Source organism: Megalobrama amblycephala, unplaced genomic scaffold (assembly GCF_018812025.1).
Source record: "Megalobrama amblycephala isolate DHTTF-2021 unplaced genomic scaffold, ASM1881202v1 scaffold253, whole genome shotgun sequence".
Taxonomy (NCBI): domain Eukaryota; kingdom Metazoa; phylum Chordata; class Actinopteri; order Cypriniformes; family Xenocyprididae; genus Megalobrama; species Megalobrama amblycephala.
The window spans coordinates 561,286-588,418 of record NW_025953340.1 but is presented as its reverse complement, the minus strand read 5'-3'; the positions used below and the strand labels follow the sequence as shown (position 1 = coordinate 588,418).

The following is a 27,133-nucleotide window of genomic DNA, read 5'->3' as shown; positions in this document are numbered from 1 at the left end:
TGTTTTTTTTTGGCACACCAAAAATATTCTCGTTGCTTTATAATATTAATATTGAACCACTGTATTCACATGAACTGATTTAAATATGTTTTTAGTACATTAATGGATCTTGAGAGAGGAAATGTCATTGCTGGCTATGGAGGCCTCACTGAGTCATCGGATTTCAACAAAAATATCTTAATTTGTGTTCTAAAGATCAACAAAGGTCTTACGGGTATAAAACGGCACGAGGGTGAGTAATTAATGACAATTTTCATTTTTGGGTGAACTAACTCTTTAAGCAATTGCAATCACACCAGTTAAATCACACCAGCAAGAGTGTTTTCCCCAATATTAGATTAGCTGTTAAATAAATCAATATAGCAATATGTTAATTATGAGTGCGTTTTTGCATTTTGATGAAAGGAGCATCAAACAGCAGAACTGTGTCGCTCGCCTCTGAGCAACAGCAGTGCTTCGTTAATGAATCCACATTTTGAATGAGACGTTTAAATGAAAGACTCACTCATAAAGACAGTAACTTTCCACCACCTGCTGGCCATTTAAATTCATATTTCTATAACATGGATGGGCAATGTTGGTCCTGGAGTGCAGAGTTTAGCTTCAACCCTAATCAAACACACCTGAACCAGCTAATCAGTGTCTTCAGGATTATTAATACTATAGACGGGTGTCAATTTTTTTTTTTTTTTTTTTTTTTTTTTTTTAAATCAGGGTTGGAGCTAAACTCTGCAGGACAGCGGCACTCCAGAACTGATGTTGCCTATCCCTGATCTATAATTTTGTTTTTAAAGCTATATTTAAAACATTAATCTTATAGTATTGTGCAATTATGTAGTTATGTAAATAAACAGTAAGTGTGTGAATAAATCATTGAATATCAAATCCACCTGGTTTCTGTAACTATCTCCTCTTTAACACTATTGTAGTCAATGCAGAAATTATACATTCAGTGATCCATGACCGCAAGACTATTGGTGCGAATTTAATCCCACACTTGACGTCAGACTTAACGATTGTAAAGACTGTCCAAGACAGAGGAGCATCATGGGAGTTGTAGTCTCACCATAGCCAGAGTATGTATTGTTAGATTTTCGCCCACGTCCTCTTCCTCCGTAGGTGCGTGTGGCCTGCAGAGAGTTGGTGCTCTCGTCCGTGAGGTAGCCTCGTTCACGCTCGCCGGCGGCCCCTGAACCAGAGCGGCTGGGGGGTGCACGATATCCCACCCCAATCTGTCGGAGCTGTTCATCAATCTGTAGACGCTCGAGACGCAACTGCTCCACCTCCTGTCAATAACAGAGGTGTCAGGCACTTAAACTACATATGCAGTCATAGAAAACACAAACAGAAATCTATCACAAAAGATAATATGATATAAAGCAGACTGGTTGTCATTGTTTTGTAACATAAGGGGAGAAATTGCATAGGCTATTAATATCTCTGACAATATAGCATATAATAATATAATACAATAAGTAAAAAAGGATAATATAATAAAACATGTATAATGCAATATATCACTATAAATTATAATATAATACAATAAAAAATATAATTTAATTTAAAGTATAAAATAAAATACAACAAACTATATATCATTATAAAATATATTTACTGGTTTTCATTATTTAAAAGCAAACAGGGAAAAATTAAATATACTATTTATATTGCTGACAATATAATTTGATAAAATACAGGATAATTTAATATCTAATTATAAATGATAATATAATACGATACACATATTATAAAACAATATAGTATAATACAATATATAATAATACCAACAATATAAAAGACAACAAAATTTATAATTATAATATAGTATATTATTATTATTTTGTGTATTATTATTATTTTGTTTGTTTTACTATTACACAAACAAAACAAAATACACAGTAAAGCGCTTAAAGTCTTTCTTATAGAGACGGCGGCAGATGAAATGATTGGCTATGAGAGTGCCAGTCCTTCATGTCATCAAGCAGTATTATCTGCACAGACAGCATTTACTGTGGTAGGATTTCACTAGATCAAACATGTCTGTAAAAGTGTGTGAGGGTGTCAAATCAGAATGTGACAGCTGCTGGTTTGAAACAGCTGCTGCACACTGATGGTGGGGGGCAATGTGGTAGAGCTGAGGTGAGACGGAGATAGGAAATGTCTATTTTGAGAGGTGCCTGGGTACATTGCATGTAATCCACACTTTGCCCCCTCCCCCACCAAATCTACCCCCAAAGGGGGTATTTTTAGTGTGAGGTTGTGGCTAAGGGTGACCAGCCTCTTTCCTTGGAAGAGATCAGCTGACTAGTCGAGAGAACGTTTTTTTTTTTTTTTTTTTTTTTTATTAAATGAACTTTAGTGGTACAATATATCTGTGCAATTTTATGTTGCCAATAATGTTTCAAAATTTGTACACTTTTGAGTCTTTAATAATAACAGACAAACACATGGGATTTGCAGACTCCCTTAAGCAACTGTAATCAGTTCAGAAGCTGAAAACCCTTAAGGTAAAATGTAGGCACAAAAAGGATAAAACCTGTTCCTAGATCAGTTTTCAATGATTGGTGACTAACCTGAAGGTAGGCCACGTGGTATTCGAGCAAGGCCTGGGCGTTACTGATGTTCTCTTTGGTTCCAACAAAAATAAACGGAACCATTCCCTGAAAAACAAAGGAAGAGGAGGGAAAGCAGTTGCGGTGTTAGTAAACACTTGCATGAAAATAAGCTGCTTGTTACTAATAATGTATTGTTTTCCTCACTGAGGTTTTATTTAGCCGTAACAGTGAGAGATTTGTTGTATCAGGTGGGCGGCTCATTCACCTCTTGGCTGCTGACAATGTTGTCTCTGCCAGCCCCCTGCCTGCCTACCTCCTCCCTGGGCAGCTTTTTATCATTGTCCCCTTCGATCCGGACCCGAACCACACCTGATTTGTCTACTATTTCCTGGATAATTTTGCCGTTTTTGCCAATAACTTTGCCTGTTGTAAAAGAATCATTGGGTAAGAACATTTGGGCCAGATTTTCAGAAATGTTGCGTAGCTAATGTCTGTTCACAAATAAACTGCATCCACATGTCCAAATGAAATATGACTGATAAGCAGAAAACCAACTCACCTACGAGATTCCTTGGAACCTGGAAGGAATCCTCTTTAAACTCTAGATAAGTTCTGGCCTGCTTTACTGCCTCTGGGGTCTTGAGTCAGAGAGACAAAACCCATCAAAAACACTGCTGTCACTCACCTTACATGCATCTTCATAAAACAATCCAAGATGAACTAGAGGTGTAACAGTACACAAAAATGACGGTCCGGTATGTACCTCGGTTTTGAAGTCACGGTTCGGTACAGCAGGGGAAAAAACAAACCGTGTTTTAGTGGTTTACTGAACAAATTATGTCCGTCTTTAAATGAAATTTAAAAAAAAAAAAAAAAGTCTGTCAACATTGTTGCAACTGGCAGCAACATACACTGCAGTTTATAGTGTTGTAATTGGGGGACAAAATGCTTACACTTTGTCATGCAAAATGTGTTAGCAAACTAATTTAAAATTAGGTTATATTTAGGTTAGAATTAATCAAATCCATTCTAAACCACTTTCTATTTGATGTTCATGCACAAGCTGCATTAAAGTGCATTAAAGTGTGCAAAGTTAAATATAGACTCATTTAAATATAGATTAGTTTGCTGTCAGGAATCCTTGAGAAATACTTGAGTGAATTTATAACATTTATAGGAAAGAAAGATATAAGTTGTGCACTGAGGAAAACGCATTGCATTACACAACACACGCATCTAACTGTAGGGCAAGCCGTGTAGGTTTATGATTTAGTTTGAAGTGCTTAATATAAAGTGAAATACAAAAATGTTTCATGTTTAAGACAACTTGGACCATGCACAGCAGCCTATTCTGTGTCCTTCGCTATTTTTTTAGACGTGTTTGTAACAAAGTATGTCTATATAACTTATATTGTGTCCCATCCTTGGGGAGAAACTCTGAGTTTGAAATTACGTTCCACAAACAGAAAAGTACCACACGTGCAGCGGTTAAAACACTGTATTCGTTCAGTACACATGCGTACTGAAATGAAAGACCCATACCTAAATTTTTTGGTAGAAATACATGTACCGTTACACCCCTAAGAAGATCTTAAAGAAAAGATGAAGACCTCTCCGTAGATCCTGAATGTGCAACTCTCTTCTTCCAGCTCAATGGCAGTGACGCCGGGAACTTTGCGGGCCTGCTGGATGTTGGCGCCGTGAGAACCAATGGCCAGACCCATTAGATCCTCACGCACCCTCACTTCCTCCTGATACGCAGACGCCAGTTGTTTACTTGTCTGTGGCACACACAAAAAACACAAATGTCAAGCTGGCTGTATGTTTAATTAAAACAGTTTAATTAAACCACAGGGGGAATTCCAGTATGACCAGAATCACTTCTACAAGAACATGCATATAAAGGACACTTACCTCTAAGTGTTTGGTGGCCTCCTCGTTACGGGACATCAGCATGAGTTTGGTGCGAATACTCCGGAAATGCATGTCACTTAGTAGGCCTGCTCGCTTCACCGTGGACTCATTTATGGACTGCAGAGAAACAGACAAATACCTTCATACACAACAGTGCATATTTAAGCATCATAAAGCAAGAATAAATAAGAATTAAACACTGACCAGGACAATTAGTTGGTGTGTGCAGGTGTTGTAGAAGATGCAGTTGGCTCCAATTGCTTTCCTGAAGTCTTTGTGGATGTTCTCAGTTAAACAGCTGCATCATTAAAATAAGAATAATAATATTAAAAAAAAAATGTAATTAAATAAAAAAAAATTAATTCTTCCAAAATTCCCAACCACACATTCAATACATCAGTGGTACAGCTGGTCTGTCTTAATATAATTCATATATATTTTATTCTACCCAAAGTTTTTCATTGCTTTTAAGCATGTCACACAATCTATTGAAGATGGCATTGGATTAATTTGTTTAGCCTGAAACAACTGACAGACAATATCACTGGGAGGACGCACAGTCTTTGACATATTACAACAATATGTTTGAAATACCTCTTTTTTTTATTACCATATTGGAATCAAAACTATAATTCAAATGATACTCAACCCTAGCTGTGTGCCACCCTGTCAGAATAGACCTGTGACCCCATAGAACCACTGCAATAAAGAGTTGTATAAATATTATAAAATGGACCATCAGAACACTGCATGTGTGACTTACATGTCTCTGAGATCCTCGGGTACAGCGATGGGGACTTTGTAGAAGGAGTTTTGAGAGGAGGGGCTGTTAGGATTGACTGGACGGATTCGTTCTGATGTGACAATTTCGTTGTATGTGGCATCACAGGCTGCATACTCGATCACATAGAACTGAACGGACAAAAAAATAAATAAAAAAAAATACATATCACAATGCCCACCACACACATAATGGCTGCATGCTAACCTATGTTTATTAATTGTTTTAGGTAGTTAAATTGGATTATTATGCCAATTGTTACTCTGGTCAAACACAGCATTCTGAGATCAAATATTTTTGTATAATGACTGTTAAGATGTATATTTGACCATTTAATAAAATCATTTAAACTCAAAACCAATTTTTAAATCACCTCTTATTTACTCATTTGGCAATTAGCCATGCAACAAGTGGGATAAACGTACAGTCATCTTTGAATCTGGCTCTTGATCACCCTGTCAGGTTGATTTTGCTGTAATGACCAGCTGACTGTTTATCACACAAGACACAATGGCCTCTTTCACAGCCTCACCACTTTAATGACACAGCAAACAGACTGAAGCTGCTCAAAGACGGTTTTGTTGTGCTAGCCCACTAGCTCAAAATGACAGTAATTAGTCACTCTGACGAGGCACATTAGCACAGCACACGCTGAGTGAGACTGAAGCCATCTTAAGGGCAAAATTATATATCTAAATGCCCCTCCTGCCTAATAACAAACCCTATAATAATCACAGAGCTACCACATCTCATATCAGGGTAACACCTGAATACACTTGACCTAGAATGCAGTCAAAAGTCAAGTCTAAAAAATTAGTCCCATTATTCGTCTGCCCCAATATCAGAGTAAAGTGTGCAAGAGGGAGAAGACAGTGTCCCAGTGAGAGGTCTGACTGTCACCCATGTGCTGCGTTAACCTAATTAGTCAAAATCTGTGTGCAAAGGAAGGTTTGAACAGGAACTTGTGACAAACAGTGGACAGAAGCAGACAAGCTCTGAGGAGTTTAAGCAGTTATTAGAGCATATTAGTATTTTTTAAGTGTATTAAAGAGGACCCATCATGATTTTTTACGTTCAACGTTTTTTAGTGTAATCAGGGCTGGAAATGGGGGGTAACGCAGGAGGACAGTAAATTGAGGGAGGGGCAGCATTCCACATAAAATTGGTCAGATTAAGGAAATGAAAAAGGATTTCTATACATTATTCACTCAATAGCCTATGAAAGCGATACGAATTCAACACAAAAACATAGCACCAAAAAAAAAAAAAAAAAAAAAAAGTAGTGTATAATAAAAAAATGCAGTATTCTATGGTTGGCTTCGCAATCAACATTCGTGATTGGCCAAAATAGCTACAGTGGGCCAATGCCTCTCTGTCAGCACAAGTCCTCACAGAACCAATCATCAGAGCAAACCACCAAAGGTAAATTATTTGATGAACCAAGATTTTAGCAGAAAATGTGACAAAACATGTGATAACAGAAAATTATCTGATAACAGATATGGATATGAAACAATGTTTACATATCTGAAATTTTTTTTAATGCAAACTCTGATTTAATGCAAACTCTGTCTAATAATGATGTCTAGCCTAAAAAGAGACGTTTCCATTAATGTGACACAGTAGAGCTACACGATTAATCTTTAAAAGACTGCCATCTTGTGTCTAACACCCTAAATGACAATGATTCATGTATTAAACTTTTGACAAATGCGAACATTCAGATCTGCATTGGCACTGCCGCTGAGCCACAGAGAGCAGTTGTCATATTTAGGTATGAAGCATGTTTAGGTCTTTTCAACAGTAGACTATCATTATTTCTGTGTTACAATAATTCAAAATGATCAAAGAAATACTGGGATAGAAGTTTATAGTTCAAATATAAACACTGATGTCTACGGTAGTGATCAAAAGAGTAATTCACCTTTTGAAAATAACTTGACGCTTCAAATAAATATTGAATCAATTACATAACGCCACCAGGTGGCGACAAGTGACTGATAAAAATGTATGTGTCAATAATTCATTCAAGAGATTTGCTCAAAATGACTGATTCATCCAATAATGAAACAAGTGGTCTTTATGAGTGAATCAGTCATTGAATCATTCAAACCAATTTTAAGAAAAAAAAAAAAAAAAAAAAAAAAAACACTTGAATTAAATATTTTTAATAGAAAGCAGCAACTAACATTTTGCCAGAACCTCTAGTAAATTACATTATTTTGTTTAGTTCAGCATCAACCTCATGTGATGAAAGAGGTTGTGAAAAGGAGGGGGAGATCAACTCATTAATACTCATTAAATTCTTAAAAGCATTTGAAATTGAGATTTCTTATATTCTAAATTCTTATCCAAATTATTTTGATTTTTAGAATGCACATTAGATTCCTTTCCTTTAAAACTGGATTCACCTTTAATTGTGTTTAATAATTGTTGATTTTCAAAGCACTAAACTGAGAGGTCGCCATCCAAAACATTGTTTAGTTCTTTAACTTGGGGACAAATGTTTTTAAAAGGTTTGTGTGACCTGTTCAATTCTACACGCACCACATACAGATTTTTACACAATGTATCTTTAAGTTGACCAAAAGAGAGGTAATCAATTATCTCCAAGCAGAGATTCTGTTGAATGAATTGTGTGCCAGACAATTCATTTATGCTGTTCTGACCTTTTAATGTGCCTGCTCAATTTAAAAAAAAAAAAAAAAAAAAAATTGAGGAAACATGAAATATGTTTAATGTTATTATAGATTATACAAGATTTTATATTTACATATGTCTGAAAAGTAACTGAAAGAACAAAGAAAAAGTAAAAGGAAAGGAAAAAAGAAAAAAATAATAATTTAAAATAAACAAGTCTTCCCAACTAGAGACTCCCCTGTGAATCTCAGCCATTTCCAGCCGTGTGTAATGTTGCTGTTTGAGAATGAAAAAGGTCTGCAAAAATCACTCCTAAGGGAGTTATTCTCTATATCAGTAAGCACTGTTCCTGAACTCCCTGAAACTGACTGATTGTAGTCTTGAGTTTTCTTCCGGGAACAAATACATCACAGTATTCCTCAATTAAATAACTCCTGCCTAAAGCATATGCAAAATAAAGGGAAGAGGCCTGGTTGAGTTAGTTAGTAGAGTGTTGAAACTCACGGTTATGGTAAGGGGCATGACAAAACACGCTCTGGTTGACCACCAACACACTGGTCCAGCCGACCAATTAGAGCACACTGTATTTTTCAGAAGGAAGGGCTTCTTAGACAGAGGAACTAAATAAAAAGGGGTGCATTTCTCAAAAGCATTGTTATACATAAAGATACAATACATAACAGGGCTCAACATTAACACTTGTCGGCTTGTCTGGGAGTAGGACGAGTGGATTTTTTGAAGGAGCAAGTAAAAGAATTTAACTTTTACAATTTTTTTTTTTTTTTTTTTTTTTTGAAGAATTTCACAACCAGACAGAGCCTGATTAAAACATAAAAAAAAAAAATAAAAAAAAATATGGAATCACCAAAACATGAGAATGATTCTGATTTTATTAAATTTATTGTCAGTGGCGAATGATAGTGGATAATGTATAATGTATAGAAGCAGGTAACAAGGTTGTGCTGTTGAGGCTCCCGCAACCTCAATGAAAAAAAACAAAAACGAGAAAAGCACACATTAAGACACTCAGTTAACATACTGCGGTAATACTACACAGTGCTGTTTTCCTGAATACCATCACGATTGAAAATGTGACACTGATTTCAACAGTTCAATAAACAAATAGTTAAGTCACTTACTGTTTAATATCGACTGTTTTTGTCTATTTCAGCAGCGTAAATAGTTGAATATTAGGCACGCTATTGATTGTCCATTGCTAAGCATCTAGTCATACCATTGTAATACCGCATCATTTCACACTGTACAACTTTGGCACCACAGTGCAAGGTTAACATCGCAAAAGCAGTGCTAACCCTGCTTCAGAGCAGGGTTTCATAACCCCGGGTGAAAAGCGGTACTAAACCCTGCTTCTAAATTACAAGTGTGAAACGCTACTTTACCTGGGATTAAAAGCAGTGTGAAAAACCCTAAGGGAATCAGTCATTAAGATGGCCACTTGCTGCCACCTACTGCCCTCAGGGTAAATATCACAAATATGCAGGTTTATATATGTCAAAGCTGATAGAACATTGATGACAATATTGTTTCAGAATAAATCTTCCAGACAGAATAAATTTTCCAGACAAGCATCATTATTACTCGGACAAGTGAATGATTGATTCACTTGCACATGACAAGGCTTAAAGGGTTAGTTTACCCAAAATTGAAAATGTAATTTATTACTCACCCTCATGCCGTTCCACACCCGTAAGACCTTCGTTAATCTTCAGAACACAAATTAAGATATTTTAGTTGAAATCCGATAGCTCCGTGAGGCCTCCATAGGGAGCAATGGACACTTCCTCTCTTAAGATCCATAAAGGTACTAAAAACATATTTAAATCGGTTCATGTTAGTACGGTGGTTCAATTTTAATACTATAAAGCGATGAGAATATTTTTGGAGCGCCAAAAAAACAAAATAACGACTTATTTAGTGATGGCCGATTTCTAAACACTGCTTCATGAAGCATTGGAGCATTAATGAATCAGTGTGTCCACATGAACCGATTTAAGTATGTTTTTAGTACCTTTATGGATCTTGAGAGAGGAAGTGTCCATTGCTCCCTATGGAGGCCTCACGGAGCTATCGGATTTCAACTAAAATATCTTAATTTGTGTTCTGAAGATTAACAAAGGTCTTACGGGTGTGGAATGGCATGAGGGTAAGTAATAAATAACAGAATTTTCATTTTTGGGTGAACTAACCCTTTAACCTTACAATAATGTTCCAGGTTCAATACAAGTAAACATTAGTGGCATGCTGTCAATAATCAAAGGAAATAATTTATAATTAAATAATGATATTCCTCAGTTTGAAATAAAATAAAATAAAGATTGTGCTTGCATTAATGTACTTTCATTTTAAATTTAACACACTGAACCAGGATAAATGTTAAAATAAACTGGGCTTCGAGAGAAAAAACAAAAAAAAACAAGGATTAAAAATTACATGTTAACATGATACTAGTGAGGTAAAATTGCTTTCTAACCATTTGCATGTAGTTATATTCAATCTTTCAACCCGTCATGACCATGCTGTTATGCCCCGTTTACATGGAGCAAACAGGAATTACAGGAATTTACTTTTACCTAGAGTTTTAATTAGAACATAAGTCCACACTAATAAATAAAACGCTAATAAAAAACAAGCTTAAAGAATAATGGATTATTCTTCATTACTAAAAATATTAAAGATGAATAAAATTCTTATCAATAGAAATTCATAAATGTATAGTCAGTATTTTTCTTTGAAATGACTGCTAATGTTTACATTATTGCAAAGGGACAATTCAAAATTATTTTTTGTGGTAATGACAGAATACAACTGATGTGGCCATTCGAGCATTTCTAGTATTGAACCCAGAACATTCCTTTAATCTGATGCTTTAAGTGGGACCCATATAGAGGATCCCAGATGTCTTTAAATGGACCTATATTTTAAGGTTGTTTATCTTGCTCATGCATACTGAACACATATTCTAGAGCTTATGGCAATCTACCATTAGATCACCAGGGGCTTCAGTCTGACTCAATAAATGAGATCACTCTAATGTTTATGGGGAACTGGGTCAGTGCTGCAGATTTGCTTGTTAAAGGCCTACTGGAGCAGCAAGTCCCAGAAAGACCTGAAACACCCTTCATCAATATTCATACATTCACTTTGGACTCAACTTCAGAGGCCAACTGAGTGAATAATGAGAGACAGAGCCCTTGAAATGCAGACCCTGTAACACACACCTTATCAAATACATGCTCGTGTGCACAGCTCGGACACCTGGACCCGACTTACCTCTCCCTTCATCATCCTCACTCTCGCCAGCCACCAGCCGCAGGGCTCCTGCTCATTGGCTCTGGAGTAAACCTGCAGGAGAAAGATCAGGTCAGGTAAGTGTGTACGCTTGACTGGAAGAAGCTGCTCTCGAGGAACTTGGCCCTGCTTCATGCTACAGTAATGTTAATAATTTCATTCATGAACATGATTTCTGCAATTAAAATGTACATACTATTTGCAGAAACATTTATTTTACACAATATTTACCCAATTAACTAAGAATACTTGAAAACAAAACAAGCATTATTCATTGACAATGTTGTCGGCAGATTTTGGATCTGTTTCAGACCTGTTAATCAAATGGGCAATTCAAATGGGCAATTCAAAGTTAATCAATTCAAAGTGGCTGGTGAGATGCACGGTATTAAAATTCTGGCTGATACCAATACCACCAGTAGATATTGAAATTCCGTATTTTAAAATATAGATTCAATAAAACACTAAAATTAAAACAATTTTTCTTAAATGCTACAAGGCATCACAAACACTAAAATCAGCCAATAACAGATAATGGTACAGATGTAAAATTAGCAATTTCAAATTGTCTATCACACATTTTAAAGGGGTCATGAAATTGATTTAATTATTGATTTTTGCACTAAAAACAAAAAACAAATATACAGTACTGTTTAAAAAAAAAAAAAAAAGTTATTTATATCTTTTGCAATAGTCTTTTTGTCAGTAGGAAATATCAGTTTACATTCCTTTTGCCATTAATTGTAATAATCCAATAATCCAGTTAGTATTCACAAGGAGTCTGACAGCAGCCGGTATGCTCCACATGTAGATCTGATCTCGCCATCATCAAGTGCATCTGCAGTTACATGAAGAAACAAACAAACAAACAAAAAAACTGAGACAGACTAAATCCAGAAAAACTGCGGCAACCTTACCCCCAAAGCTAGTGAAAGTTTTAAGCACCTGTGTGAAAATGCTGTAAAGTGAGGATGCTTTCAAAAATAATGTCATAAATAGATTTTATTTAATGAAAATTTAATTCAATTAACTTCTTTTAACTCAAATCAATATTTGGTGTGAGCACCCTTCATGTTTAAAGCAGCTTTTTTCCTAGGTACACCTGCACAGGTAGCTTTGGAGGTAGGTTTCTTCAAGAGTCTTGGAGATTTAGTCTCAGTATTTTCATGTAATCCCAGATGGACTCGATGATGGTGAGATCAGATCTATGTGTGGAGCATACCAGCTGCTGTGCATACAAAAAAATTCTCACTGATTACAATTAATGGCAAAAGGAATGTTCGGAATTTTAAACTGATATTTCCTACTGATACACTATAGCAAAAGATATAAATAACTGGCTTAACTTATTTTTTTGGTCAAAAACTTAAAATAACTTTTGTCACCTCTGAAATTTCTTGTCTGCTCACATAAAGGCTGCATGGGCAGTGGAAGGAAAAACAATACCACTGTATACATTTCAGAATCCAATCAAATCACATGGCTAAGATTCTATTATAAATAAAGCCCCTTTATACATAAATACCTGCATTTCACTCCAAGTACTAAAGTTAAACATGTTGTAAAGGCATTTCATGTTGTCTTTAAAGAATGACCTGTGTTTAGGGCTAAGGAAAGTAATGTAAGATGACAGCCTGATACATGTTTTGTAAGCAGAGCATTTCAAGGGGCTATTTCTCCAGTGATGATTCATATGTGGGGGCTTTTTTGAGTAGTGCTCCGAGTGTTTTAGAAGTGAATGTATCCCTACCTCCACCTCATCACCCTCACAAATGTCCTTGTGGTAATCGGGTGGGGGCGGCAACCTCACGTCACTGAACGGCAGCTGTCTCTCCGGTTGCCAACTTGTGGAAAAGAAGTCATACACACAGAGCTGTCAGTCAAGTTTCACTTCTGACACCCCACCTCCAAAAACCCTGCAGACTGGCCTAACAAAACCCAATGCAGAGAGAAACAGCACAGCTTAATGGCATATGTATACTCTGGAAGATGTCCATTTTAAAGTAGTATCACGCTGGTGGAGGAGTATTTGTGTGAGGAGGGGTGTCAACACTGCAATATAAGGGTTCATTGTGGCTCTACTGAAATGTGCAAAACATATGCTCTCAGAAACAAATGTTAAACTCACAACTTTGAATAAGTCACACTTAAATGAACACAAAAGTTCATCATTTTCTCAATTAGTGAAAAACCTCACTTTTATTGAAATTCCTTCCACTGTCTTAATCTGTTTGACTTTATCAACTAAAAGGTTAGACAAATTCACTATTATGCACAAATCTAATAAAATCCAAAAGCACATGGTATCAGAGAGATGATAGTGCTCCTGGTTGTCCATGGGTCAGCAGAACCATCCCAAGAATGACAGGGCTACTGTCCCACACTCCCCTGCCTGCATACCTTACTGATCTATTTATGGATCTCAGTCAGCCCAAAACGGGGGGTGAGAGAAGAAAAAAGAAAACAGATAAAGATGGGAGGAGTAGGGTGACATGGAGTGGGGGGAGAGAAATATAAAGACCTGTCTGTCAGTTGCTCAAGAGAATTAGCACAGGTGCTGAGAGAGACGGGCTGAAGCACATGGCTAAAGGAAAAGTGGAAGTGATCGGTCAGTTAAGCACAAAATAAAACAAAAAAAACAAGCTGATAGTGAGATGCAGACATCCCCATCTTACTTTTATTTAAATAAATTACATTATAGATTGATCTTCTTGTACATGTTAATACTAGCATGAATTTAATAAATAAAATATTGGATACAACCATGTTTATTTTTTTATGAAGATGTACACACTACCATTCAAAAGTTTGGAGTCAGTTAGGGCTGGGCGATAAAACGTGAATTACAATATAATTTTCCTCGATAAAATGCTAACAAAAGTTTGATAAACGTTCAATATAATGTTTATGCTGAAAAAGCATAATGAAACAAAGAGAACGGTGCCAGACGGACCATTTATCAGCTCAGCTCAAATGGCAGCACAGGGCTCCAGACGCGTTTTGCTGAACGGTCTTGTTCATGTGACTATTAAACAGCACTGTGCGAATCAGTGAGAAGCACTTAAAGGGTTAGTTTACCCAAAAATGGAATTTCTGTCATTAAGTACTCACTCTAGTGTTGTTCTAAACCTGTAAGACCTTCGTTCATCTTCGGAACACAAATAAGATATTTTTTGATGAAAGCCGAAAGGTTTCTGAATGACACATAGGCAGCAACGTCATTGCACCTTTCAAGAACCAGAAAGGTAGTAAAGACATTGTTAAAATAGTCCATGTGACTACAGTGGTTCAACCTTAATGTTATGAAGCAACGAGAATACATTTTGTGTGCAAAAACAAAACAAAAATAACAACTTTATTCAACAATTTCTTCTCTTCCCTGTCAGTCCCTACGCTGTTGACATAGAACCAGGAAGTGCTGCACTGTTACTACGTCAGAACGCTGACTCAGTATTGGCCGACATTGTACACTAGCTATCAGAGTTAGTACTGGCTGCGGATAAAGTCCTTGTTGTTGGTGATTTTAATATCCATGTAGATAATAATAAAGACGCATTTGGATTGGCATTTGCAGACATTTTAAACTCTATTGGAGTTAGACAACACGTGTCAGGACCCACTCATTGTCGTAATCATACCTTAGATCTAATACTGTCGCATGGAATTGATATTGATGCTGTTGAAATTCTACAGCAGAACGATGATATATCAGATCATTATTTAGTCTCGTGTATAATACAGTTAGCCAAGGCTACAAAACCACCACCCAGCCATAAATATGGTAGAACCATCACTTCTACCACTCAAGATTGCTTTATAAATAATCTCCCCGAGCAGTTTCATCGCCTTAGTATACCTGACAACTTAGAAGAACTCAATGCTGCAACAGAAACTATTGGCTCTCCCTTTTCCAGCACATTAGATGCAGTCGCTCCTTTACGTCTAACGAAGATTAAGGAAACTAATCCAACGCCGTGGTATGATGAGCACACTCGGGCTCTAAAACGAGCTGTGAGAAAAGCTGAACGTAGTTGGAAGAAAACAAAACTAGAAGTTTTTCGCCTTTCGTGGAAAGAAAAAATGATTGAGTACAGAACGGCTATAAGAAATGCTAGATCTACTTCTTTTTCAAATCTCTTAATAGAAAACAAACATAATCCTAGGTATTTATTTGACACAGCGGCTAAATTAACTAGAAACAGAGATTCAACTGCTGACGTTTCCAAAGAGCACAGCAGTAATGACTTTATGAACTTCTTTACTTGCAAGATTAGAGTTACAAACGATCTACTCTTATCATCCGATCGTGGCTGTATTTCTCTATTAGTGTTATTAGATCTCAGTGTTGCTTTTGACACTATCGATCACAACATTCTTTTAAAAAAGACTTGAAAACTATATTGGCATTAGTGGAATTGCTTTGGCATGGTTCAAATCATACTTATCTGACCGTTATCAGTCTGTAGTAGTTAATGAAGAGATGTCGTATCGATCACAAGTTCAATATGGAGTACCACAAGGCTCAGTACTAGGACCGTTGCTTTTCACTCTGTACATGCTGCCCTTAGGAGAGATAATTAGGAAGCATGGTGTTAGTTTTCACTGCTACGCTGACGATACGCAGCTCTATATTTCCTCGCGCCCTGACGAAACCTACAAATTCACAAAACTAACAGAATGCATAGCTGACATTAAAAACTGGATGACAAGAAATTTCTTATTATTAAATTCAGAAAAAACTGATATCCTAATCTTTGGACCAAAAACTTCCTCACAAAAAAACCTTGAATACTCTCTAACACTTGACGGGTGCTCCATTAAATCTTCGTCCTCAGTTAGGAACTTGGGTGTGCTCTTTGATACCAATCTTTCATTTGAAAGTCATGTTTCTAGTATCTGTAAAACCGCCTTCTTCCATCTAAAAAATATATCTAAATTACGACATATGCTCTCAATGACAAATGCGGAACAGTTGGTTCATGCATTCATGACCTCAAGACTAGATTACTGTAACGCTCTACTGGGTGGTTGTTCTGCTCGGCTTTTAAACAGACTACAGTTGGTCCAAAATGCGGCAGCTAGAGTTCTTACTAGAACCAGAAAGTATGACCATATTAGCCCAGTTCTGTCAACATTACATTGGCTCCCTATTAAACATCGTATAGATTTTAAAATCTTGCTACTTACTTATAAAGCTCTAAATGGTTTAGCTCCCCAATATCTAAGCGAGCTCTTGGTGCATTATAGTCCTTCACGTCTATTGCGATCTCAGAATCCAGGCCAGTTGATAATACCCAGAATATCAAAATCAACTGAAGGCGGCAGATCCTTTTCCTATTTAGCACCTAAACTCTGGAACAATCTTCCTAGCATTGTTCAGGAAGCAGACACACTCTGTCAGTTTAAATCTAGACTAAAAACACATCTCTTTGCTCTTGCATACACATAACACATTATCAATACATTAACATTTTTTCAAATCCGTTAAAGGATTGTTATGCTGCAATAATTAGGTCGGCCGGAACCGAGAACATTTCCTATAACACTAGATATACATGTACATCAGAATAAGAATGGCATCTACGCTAATATCAGTCTCTCTGCTTATCCTGAGGTTTGCCGGGTGCTGGATCCAGGCCGTATCCAGATCAGATGGAGAACCTGTGTCTGGACCTGACTACAACGTAGCCCAGGAGACAATGGGCCTACAGATCCAGTTCTGGCTGCATCTATAATTCAGATTTTTAAATCTCCATATCCGCTTACATATATTTATATATAATCTATTTTTAATCTCTATAATAAAAATGTATAATTCAGATTTTGATCTCCATAACCATTTACATATATTATATATATCTTCCAAGGGGTTTTTTCCCTCCTAGGACTTTTTTCCCAGTGTTAGCACGCTGGGTTTTTCTCTTAGGGGTTTTTTTCCACCCCTGGGAGTCAGCCGACATTGGCTTAATGTAGCACCATCTTGTAAATGTTACATGTTACCACGCTTGCTTGTACAGTTTATTTTTAACCACTTCTCTTTTTTCTGTGCTTCTAATATGTAAAGCTGCTTTGAAACAATTACCAATTGTAAAAAGCGCTATATAAATAAATTTGACTTGACTTGACTAGCAGAACGATGCATGCATTTGATGCTGACGCAGGAGCTGGCCAATAAGGAGTCGGACACCCTTTGCGTTTAAAACAATTCAAGCTACCACTACTGTCAAATCAAGCTACTGTGAAATGTGCATTTCTAAGAGACAAAACATGTAATATTATTAATATTGCAGCCTGCACCACAAAGTATGCCAAAGATACGTGCCATCAAAGTCAGGCAACACAAACCTGTGATGATTTGAAAAAAAATATCATAGTTAGAACATGCAGAAAGTAAGAAATACATTTTTCTATTAAATTTATTTTGTTAAGGAAAAAGACCGAAAAGGAATTCAAAAATGTTTTGAATGTTCTACCTCAGATTAATTAATTAACTACAATTAATGGTCTGGTTTCTTCAACTTTCTCTCAGGAGCAAAAGTCTGCCTTTAAACTTGAAAGAAATAAAGATTTGACATTTAACGTGACAATTATCGATATTGCTGATATGAAAAAATGTTATTGTGATAATTTTTTTTGGCCATATCACCCAAGCCTAGGGTCACTAATAGTGATCAACTGATATTGATTTTTTAGAACCAATACCGATAATTTGTGTGTTTATGTGCCCGATAACGATACGCAGAACCGATATTTATTTACTTTTATACTTCTGTTTTTGACAATTACAAAACCACTGAACTGAACAAACCATTTTATTTATAACAATCACTCCCTCCTTGCTTAGAAAACTAAACAAATCTTATTTTTACACCAATAATTAGAGGGGTCTGAAAGTGCAAAAAATAAATAAGGTGCACCATTACTAAACTGTTTTTGTTCAAAAAATATAATCTTTGATGAGGTTAAAAAAAACAACAACAACAAAAAACAGGTAAAATAAATAAAGCACATAAAAGTAATTTTAACAGTGTAATCTTTCAGTCATCTTAAAAAAAGTGTTGAAAATTAGTAGTCTTTCATGTTAATTTTAATCTTCATATTACAAAAATAATTTTATTTATAAAAAGCATCAGCAGCAACACTAATGTTAACAATAAGAAAAATAAATGTAGAATGTCTAATGTTTTCAAATGGAGAAAATAAATTAAAGACAGGAGACATATCAACTTTGCAAAAATGCAATACTTAATTTTAAACTACAGTTTTAGTAGATTTATAAGCTGTTTAATAAGCTAAAGAGTGAAGAATAATTCGCTGGATAATGTTAAATAACTGAATAATATTCTCTGTAATATTGGAACATAAACATTGTATTTTATTGCATTTCTAAACTGGTATGTTATATCAGAATTATTAATAATGTTTTTGTCATTCTAGATTATGAAATCTGTGGACAAAGCATTGTTTATCTTTATACATTTACACAGAACTATACTCAAACTGCGATTGCTCGCGGAGATAAATAATTCATTTCCACAGAGTTGTTTACTTGGATGTTTATTACTGAATTAATGGTTATATAGTAAATGTTTATATAATTACGGTGTTTTCAAAAAGTGAAGTTACATGCGGTAGCCGAGCATCAACCCGCAGCAACCCGTTTCCTGAGCATCAACCCGCTGAGTGAACAGCAAAATGCAGACGATTTCACGAGACTAATGATGAGCATAGACAACAGAGAGAATTAAATTCAGTGCTTTTATTTCCAACATGTGCTCATTCATGGCTGTATTATTTAATTCATGCAAAGTTACATATTTATTGGGACAGGACTTAACAGATTATCTTATGTGACTCCATGAGTTTGTCTATTTCTTAGAGATAAGATGCATAAACTAGCTACATTTCAGGCATCTATGTAACATCTAATTTGTGCATTAATGGCTATTATGTTAAATAAAATTTACTACTTACAGCAAAGCAGGTTGTCTAGTCTCCCCTCAGATGCCCTTTAAAGGGTAAGTTCACCCAAAAATGAAAATTCTGTCATTTATTACTCACCTTCATGCCGTTCCACACCTGTAAGACCTTCGTTAATCTTCAGAACGCAAATTAAGATATTTTTGTTGAAATCTGATGGCTCAGTGAGGCCTGCATAGCCAGCAATGACATTTCCTCTCTCAAGATCCATAAAGGTACTAAAAACATATTTAAATCAGTTCATGTGAGTATAGTGGTTCAATATTTATATTATAAAGCGACAAGAATGTTTTTGGTGTGCCAAAAAACAAAATAACGACTTATATAATGATGGCCGATTTCAAAACACTGCTTCAGGAAGCTTCAGAGCATTATGAATCAGCATGTTGAATCAGCATTATGAATCAGCATTATGAATCAGCATGTTGAATCAGCATGTTGAATCAGCATGTTGAATCAGCATGTTGAATCAGCATGTTGAATCAGCATGTTGAATCAGCATGTTGAATCAGCATGTTGAATCAGCATGTTGAATCAGCATGTTGAATCAGCGGTTCGGAGCACCAAAGTCACGTGATTTCAGCAGTTTGGCGGTTTGACATGCGCCAAAGTCACGTGATTTCAGCAGTTTGGCGGTTTGACATGCGCCAAAGTCACGTGATTTCAGCAGTTTGGCGGTTTGACATGCGATCCGAATCATGATTCGACACACTGATTCATAATGCTCCGAAGCTTCCTAAAGCAGTGTTTTGAAATCGGCCATCACTATATAAGTCATTATTTTGGCACACCAAAAATACTCTCATCACTTTATAATATTAATATTGAACCACTGTTCTCACATGAACTGATTTAAATATGTTTTCAGTACATTAATGGATCTTGAGAGAGGAAAAGTCATTGCTGGCTATAGAGGCCTCACTGAGCCATCGGATTTCAAAAAATATCTTAATGTGTGTTCTGAAGATTAACGAAGGTCTTACGGGTGTGGAACGACATGAGGGTGAGTAATAAATGCCGTTTTTTCATTTTTGGGTGAACTAACCCTTTAATGGCGATCCTGTGCGCAATTCTCAAAACACCCACAAGATGGCAGCGTTTAACGGTAAATACAATATTACAAAACCAATATCCGATTATGGAAAAATGCTTAAATATCGGGGAAAATATCGGCAAACCGATATATCGGTTGATCTCTAGTTACAAATATTTTTTTTATGTTTTTGAAAGAAGCCTCTTATGCGCACCAAGGCTGCATTTATTGGATCAAGAATATGCAGTAAAACAGCAACACTGTGAAATATGATTACAATTTAACATTTTAAATCAATTTAAATCATATGATGATTTGCTGCTCAAGTAACATTTCTTAATATTATCAATGTTGAAAACAGTTGTGCTACTTAATAAACTTAAAAAGAACAGCATTTATTTGAAATTGAGATATTCTATAACATTATAAATGTTTTTACTGTCATTTGATCAATTTAATGCATCCTTGCTGAATAAAAGTATTTTTAAAAAATGGTAAAGACACCAAACTGTTGAACAGTAGTGTGCGTTTATATATTTTACAAAAATATATCAAGACAACTGATAACGGGCCATTCTGCAGTACCATTGCTTAATCCCTTTTAAAGATCCCAGAGATACATAAAAAAATCTGTTAAATTTATGGTAAAAAAAAAAAATTGCAGTTGTGATTGCCAGAAATTTACCACCAAAAATAACGTAGCAACATTTTAGGTTTTACAGATTTAACTTAAATTTACAGTAAAAAGCTGAATTTCATTAACTGATATAATGTTAATTTACCAACCTATTAAAGTACTAATATCTGTTTTGCAATTTTGTAATTCACTGACAACCACCAAAAACAGGTGGTGATGAGAAAGTCACATGATGAATCAAAGCTCATCACAAGCAGCTTATCCAGAGGCTGAGAATGTAAATACTAATATAGAAGCTTCAGTGTCATTCACACAAAAAACTAAACACCATCATGGTAACACACATGATATTCAAAAAAAAATAAAAAAAATAAATAAAATGCAATAAACATTAATTTAACAACATTAGATGTAACAAAACTTGACTGTACATAACTGATTAGAAAAAAATTAGAAGAAACAGTTATTTCAATGAAAATACATCAAATGTGAAGTGTCACAGGGAATTCTGGGAATGTCAATTTACGGTTTTTCACTGTAAATTATTCAATGACTTGTTCTTTTTCACTTCCAAAAACTGTAAATGTAACTTTTTTTTTTTTACATTTCTTTTTTATTAAATGTACGGTTAGATTACAGCTATTCACCATATTAGTATGGAAACTTTGTTGACAAATTAACTTTTTTTTTTTTACTGCAGCATTTTTACAATCTTTTATAGTTAAAATCATGGTCATTTTTACAGTATACTGCAATTAAACAGGGTAAATCTTCTCTTCTTGGCTAACCTTATATTTTTGTTGGTTGTGTAGGTGGCAGAGAGTGAACACTTTGTGAAACAAAACCTTGTGAAACAACCATAGGCTCTGGGAAAGAGCGTGAACAAAATGCTCGGCTAAACTTACTTGTTTTCAAAGACTATTGTGAGGGAGTCTTCGTGTACATCCTTGATGAAACCCTAAAAATGAAGGGAAAATATGATCAGCAAATGTGTTCTCCATGGTACCAAGTTAGCACCTGTTGTTTGGGGAGCTAACAAATCCTGTGAGACACAGATGTGATACAAAACCATGTGATTTTACACATTAACTTCCTAAAGCAACATGTATATATTTGCCACAAACATGGACACAAGCATGTCACAGGTATAGCGTGATGGTTTGTGAATGCGAGACATAATTGGGGAGTAGGCAAGCAAAGTCCCCTCCTCAAAATCTGTTACTCACAGGTGCATATGCAGGCCTATTTAGAGTCACAAGACACATTAATTCACATATAACCACCTAATGGATGAATCGGCACTATCACTCTTGTCAAATCCACATTATCCAACAGAGAGAGAGGTCTAAAGTTTTTATTTCTGTATGTCTGTCTATAACTGTGAATGTAAAATGTACAATAACCAGCTCTATTTATGCTATTAAAATAATTATTTAATGTCTTTAATTCTGCTATTTTACAAGTCAGCAAAATCTGAAAATCTGAGCATGATTTTAATATAGACTGTCCTGTGTTGAAGCCATTCCAATGTACTAGATTGTGAAGTTACATATTCCCATGTTTGCTTACCGCATATGCCCATGAGAGGCATGGACCCTAATGTTAAGGTGGCAGTTCTGGGAATGTGATACTACAGACTGCAAGGACCCAGCAGGACGAGTTGCAGATAACTAATCTATGACAGAGACCCTTGTCCATCCTCTATTCATTCCCTCACTGCGGAACCTCAAAGAAACCTTTAAGTTAAACTGCATATCTAGAATAACTTTCATATTTCAAACTTATGAATAGGTCTTATAAAAAGTCTGTTAATTTAAAAAAAAAAAAAAAAAAAAAAAATTAATAAAACTAAAAATACACATTCAAGACAGGAGAAAAAGTAATCATTTAAGATTCTGCACATATCGGTTGCACTGATCACTAGAATATTGGGGCAGACTTTACCCTTCCTTCAATGTCTACTTGGTGGAGTTGAAAATATGCTTAAGATTTTTCTACTCATAACCTGGTTACAAAACCAAGAACTTGTTGGGATTACTTGTTAAATAGTCAATTTAGAATTAAAAGAACATGGTGAAAGAGCTTACAGCAAAAATGCAGAATGTGCATATAAATAAAACAGAGGTGAGACTAAATTGGCAAGAATTCATCTTTTACATAACATCACAACATGATGGGTCATGGAACAGAAAAAGTAAAGAGAGCAAAGGATAAGAGTGCTAGTAATAGTATTGGTGGGGGGTTGTAGAGTGTTGTGTGTCAGATCACCTGTTCCTCTCCCACCTGCTTTGGCCCCTCAGAGTTTTACAGCTTGAAACAGCCATCACTGTCATCTTACTACAAAATAGTATATCCTTAACTAATAAATCACAATGGAATAATATCCAATGGAATGAAATAACCGATGGAATAATATGCCCATCAATAAAAAAAAAAAAATGGTCAATTTCATATGGTCTGTTCTATCAGGGTTGGGCTCTGTTGAATTCTCTGTTCACACTTCCACAGAGATGGATGAAATCAGTGAAACATATGTGACTCTTCATGGCACACATTTGCATCACTTCACAGCTGCAGTTTGATAAAACTGGATGGTCACAACACCTAAATACTTTGTGATTTATCAAAGGAGCCTGATCTCAACCTGAACAAATTCACCATCATAGGCAACAGCAGTACTGGAACTGTTCTTTGGTCCAAACAGCTCATTTTGGTTGAAGCAACACAAAAGCTGAATTGAGTGGTTTCCCCACAGCCTAACCTGAACACATGCTGACCAAAAAAAGAGGACAGGCTTGTGAATAACAACCAGTCACTCTAGTTTCCCAAAATGAACATAAAACACAATTTAAGGCTGACACTTTGATATGTATAAAAATCAAAGACACTGCCTTAGTCTTAAATGGATCGTTCATCCTTAATGAATATTTGTTCTTCAATGTGGAAGAATGATGCCATCAGACACCATTTACTTTTTTGTTGTCTGGCAGTGAAAGTAAAAAAAAGATGCAGTGAAAGTGAAATAAGTCCCTAACATTTTTGTGGCCCACAGAAGAAAGAAAGGGTTTGGTACAAACATGAGGATGATAAATGATGACAGATTTAATTTTTGGGCTAACAATCTCTTCAAGCACTGATGGAGTGTCCCATCACGTGTCTCAAAACAAAGTGAGACACCCATCCTCTCATGAAAGCGCCTGTGATGCCCATAAATACTATATAGGTAGGGCAGCTCATTAGGTTGATACACTGCCATTGGTTTCTTGTCAACAGACTCATTAGCTAACCTGCTAACAGGACTCGGTGGTTCTCATGTTTACCAGCTAATAAATAAAATAAACAATCTATCCAAACAGGCCGATGACTACCGAGTAGGTCCAAAATAGCAGGGAGCACTTACATCTCGGTTCTCTTTGAAAGTGATGCACGTCACTGCATCACACCTGAGCTGTATAGACTCGTTTGTGAATGCGTACACTTGATGTTTATGGTTTCATATTGTTGTTTAAAATAAGGTTACCTTGTAGAAGGCCCCGTTGGAGCCGCGCACCTCCACCGCCAACCCGTCCATGTTCGTCGGCGCGTCCCCACGACTGTGCCTTTCTCCGACAGCGTGCGAGTCCGGTATCACCCCCAGCTTCACGGGCCTCTCGCCGTTCTCCGGCCGCTTGTGTGTGTCCAGTGTTTCGGGTGAAAGAGGGGGGCAAAGGTGACGGGGGAGCACAGAAGTCACAGGGAGGGGTTCAACTTCGACAACCTTTCCAGTGTGGGCAAATCAACTCAATAACGGATGCCTAAAGCGTGAGGGAAGCTCGCAGGAGTGCAGCAAGTGGTGGGTCTGGTGCTGGACTGATGCTGTCTGATGACGGTGGATGTAAACGAGGTGTTAGCACAACAGCTAACGCAGCCGCTAATCAACAGTCACCGACACCTTATGGCACTTGAACTCACGGTTCCTGTATATGTCGGGGTGATTTTCGTGAGAATCCTCTCTACTATATCTGAAAACGATCTTGATTAGGACGTTTGTTCTTTAATAAGACTGTAGTCATATGCTGCTACACCCTTCCCCTCCAGCACACGCCGTCAGAGTGGAGCAGCAAGACTGTGAATGACCCCGAAATCTCCACCCCTCTCCACTCTACGCCCCGCCCATCGTAGCGTTTGTGGTTGGAATTGGTCTACTGTGCTGCCATTCACGCACAGCTGCGCGCCATGATTGGCGGAACTGTCGAGGGCCGGTCGACGCGGACTCAGTGCTCGCGGCTTCAGATTCGCCGGGTTTGTCCTATTAGCGCCAGTTGTGTAGTTGCTATATTTGGGTGGCTCTGGTTTTTGACGAGACCTACTGATTCACAAAAATGATCATATGTAGGCTACATGTCATTTTAAAGGTCCCGTTTTTCGTGTTTTTTTGAAGCTTTGATTGTGTTTATAGTGTGCAATATAACACGTGTTCATGTTTCGCGTGTAAAAAAACACAGTATTTTTCACATAATTTACTTATCTGTATACCGCTGTTTCCACTGTCATAAAAACGGGCTGATGACTTCCTTGTTCTATGAAGTCCCTCCTTCAGAAATACGTAACGAGTTCTGATTGTGCCAGCGGTTCCTGTGTTGTGATTCGACAGCAGCTTAGCGAACCTTGCCCGGAAAGGTCACGCCTCTTACCATAACGTGGAGATGCACGCGCTCAGTCTTATTGTAAACATGTCTTTAATTTTACCCTATCAATTTGAGCCGGAATCAGACCCGGTGATTGGACTGCGGGATGAAAATAACAGCGTTTCGACGACATGGCGACAAACACACTCTACAAACGCAACTCTTGTGTATTCCTGTGGGCGGAGGTTAATCAAAAAACTGTTTTAGTGACGTCATTAAAGAAGGAAGTAGAGGGATGTAGTCCAAACTGGCCGTTCGATGTAGGCGACTTCTGTTAAATAAAATATCTCGCTTGGCATTGAACTTTGAGCTTTAAAATTTTACAGATTTTATTTATACTCTAACAACAACATTACACACTAACTAAAGTTTGAAACATGGGATCACGAAGAACGGGACCTTTAAAACAGTTTCCAAAAAGCTCTTTTTTATGTATTCTGATATACCTTAGGGAAAATATGATAATGTTTGTTAAACACGAGGCAATGCCAGATGCTTTGGGGCCTTTCATAACATCAAACACCCTATGGAACTTCATGATAAATAATCATAAAACGTACTAAATTCAAAACACACTTTGAAGGCTTTGGTGCATTAGGCACAGCTGATTGATTTGTATGTCAAACATTTAAAATATCCAGTGTATTTCTTTTTAAATCAGGACTCATCTAAAATGTAGACTTGAAACTGCTGCTTTTTATAATCCTTAAATGTCTCTGTTTGAAACACTTTATGGCAACATTAAAATACCATAGAATAAGTAATCAAATGCCATGCATAACCACTAAACTATATTCTTACAATAGGCTACTTTTTGTAACAGATGTTGGATAGTGAAATCTAACAGCTTCATGAATGTTTTACTTGCACATGCTATGGTATATGCACTAGACTGATGTCTGATACAAAAGGAAACAAAAGTACCATAAGGTAGCCTAAAAATACATAGAATTGTCAACAGGATGCTGGGATACTTGATAACAAACATGGAAGGTGTGAACTGTTCCAGGATGTTGGTCAACTTGATGCTACTTATTGATGGGTGAGGAATGAGTCATGACACATAAAAAAGTTTGACCAAATGAGAAGGTGAGGAACTCAGGAGGGGGTTGAAGAAATGACAGCTGAAGACAGCAGATGTTGGAGGACATGTGTCAAATATCAGAGGATGTTTGAACAGATTCAAGCCACTGCATTTGTGAAGTAAAGGGATATAAAGTGAATTGGGAAGTTACTGTTCCATTAGAGAAATGTCTTCAGTGTCACATGATCCTTCAGAAATTCTAATGCTGATTTGCTGTTCAAGAGACAATTCTTCTATTATCAATGCTGAAAACAGTTTTTGCTGATTTATATTTTATGTGGAAACCATGATATATTACCATTCAAAAGTTTAGGGTAAGATTTAAATAATAATAATAAAAATAAAAATACTCTTATTCAGCAAGGATGCATTAAATTGATCAAAAGTGACAGTAAAGACATTTATAATGTTACAAAAGCTAATTGTAATGGAGGAGTCCACTGGAGGCGAGTGTAGTAGAACCCAAGTGCAGTTTAATGACAATAATCCAAAATACAAATGTGAACAGGAACATGAGAACAGGCTTGACTTGA

General features: G+C 36.4%; 1 protein-coding gene across 1 annotated transcript; it reads right to left on the bottom strand.

The window, feature by feature from the left end:
• Positions 1-167: 167 nt before the first annotated feature.
• On the bottom strand, positions 168-24,967 carry fxr2 (FMR1 autosomal homolog 2). The gene is made up of 12 exons (XM_048179586.1): positions 24,370-24,967; positions 21,755-21,807; positions 12,950-13,043; positions 11,182-11,253; positions 5,233-5,381; positions 4,674-4,767; positions 4,470-4,586; positions 4,166-4,336; positions 3,115-3,193; positions 2,821-2,978; positions 2,574-2,660; positions 168-1,286 (listed from the first exon to the last, which is right to left on the bottom strand). The coding sequence occupies exons 1-12, from the start codon at positions 24,418-24,420 to the stop codon at positions 972-974; spliced, it is 1,440 nt and encodes a 479-aa protein (XP_048035543.1). The 5' UTR covers positions 24,421-24,967; the 3' UTR covers positions 168-971.
• Between the last annotated feature and the right edge of the window lie 2,166 nt (positions 24,968-27,133).

Coding starts and splice junctions, on each gene's coding strand:
- fxr2 (XM_048179586.1), bottom strand. CDS start 24,420: ATGGACGGGTTGGCGGTGGAGGTGCGCGGCTCCAACGGGGCCTTCTAC. Junction 3,194..4,165: donor CATTCAGGATCTACGGAGAG/GTCTTCATCTTT, acceptor CTCTGACTCAAG/ACCCCAGAGGCAGTAAAGCA. Junction 1,287..2,573: donor ACCACGTGGCCTACCTTCAG/GTTAGTCACCAA, acceptor TGTTATTGACAG/GAGGTGGAGCAGTTGCGTCT.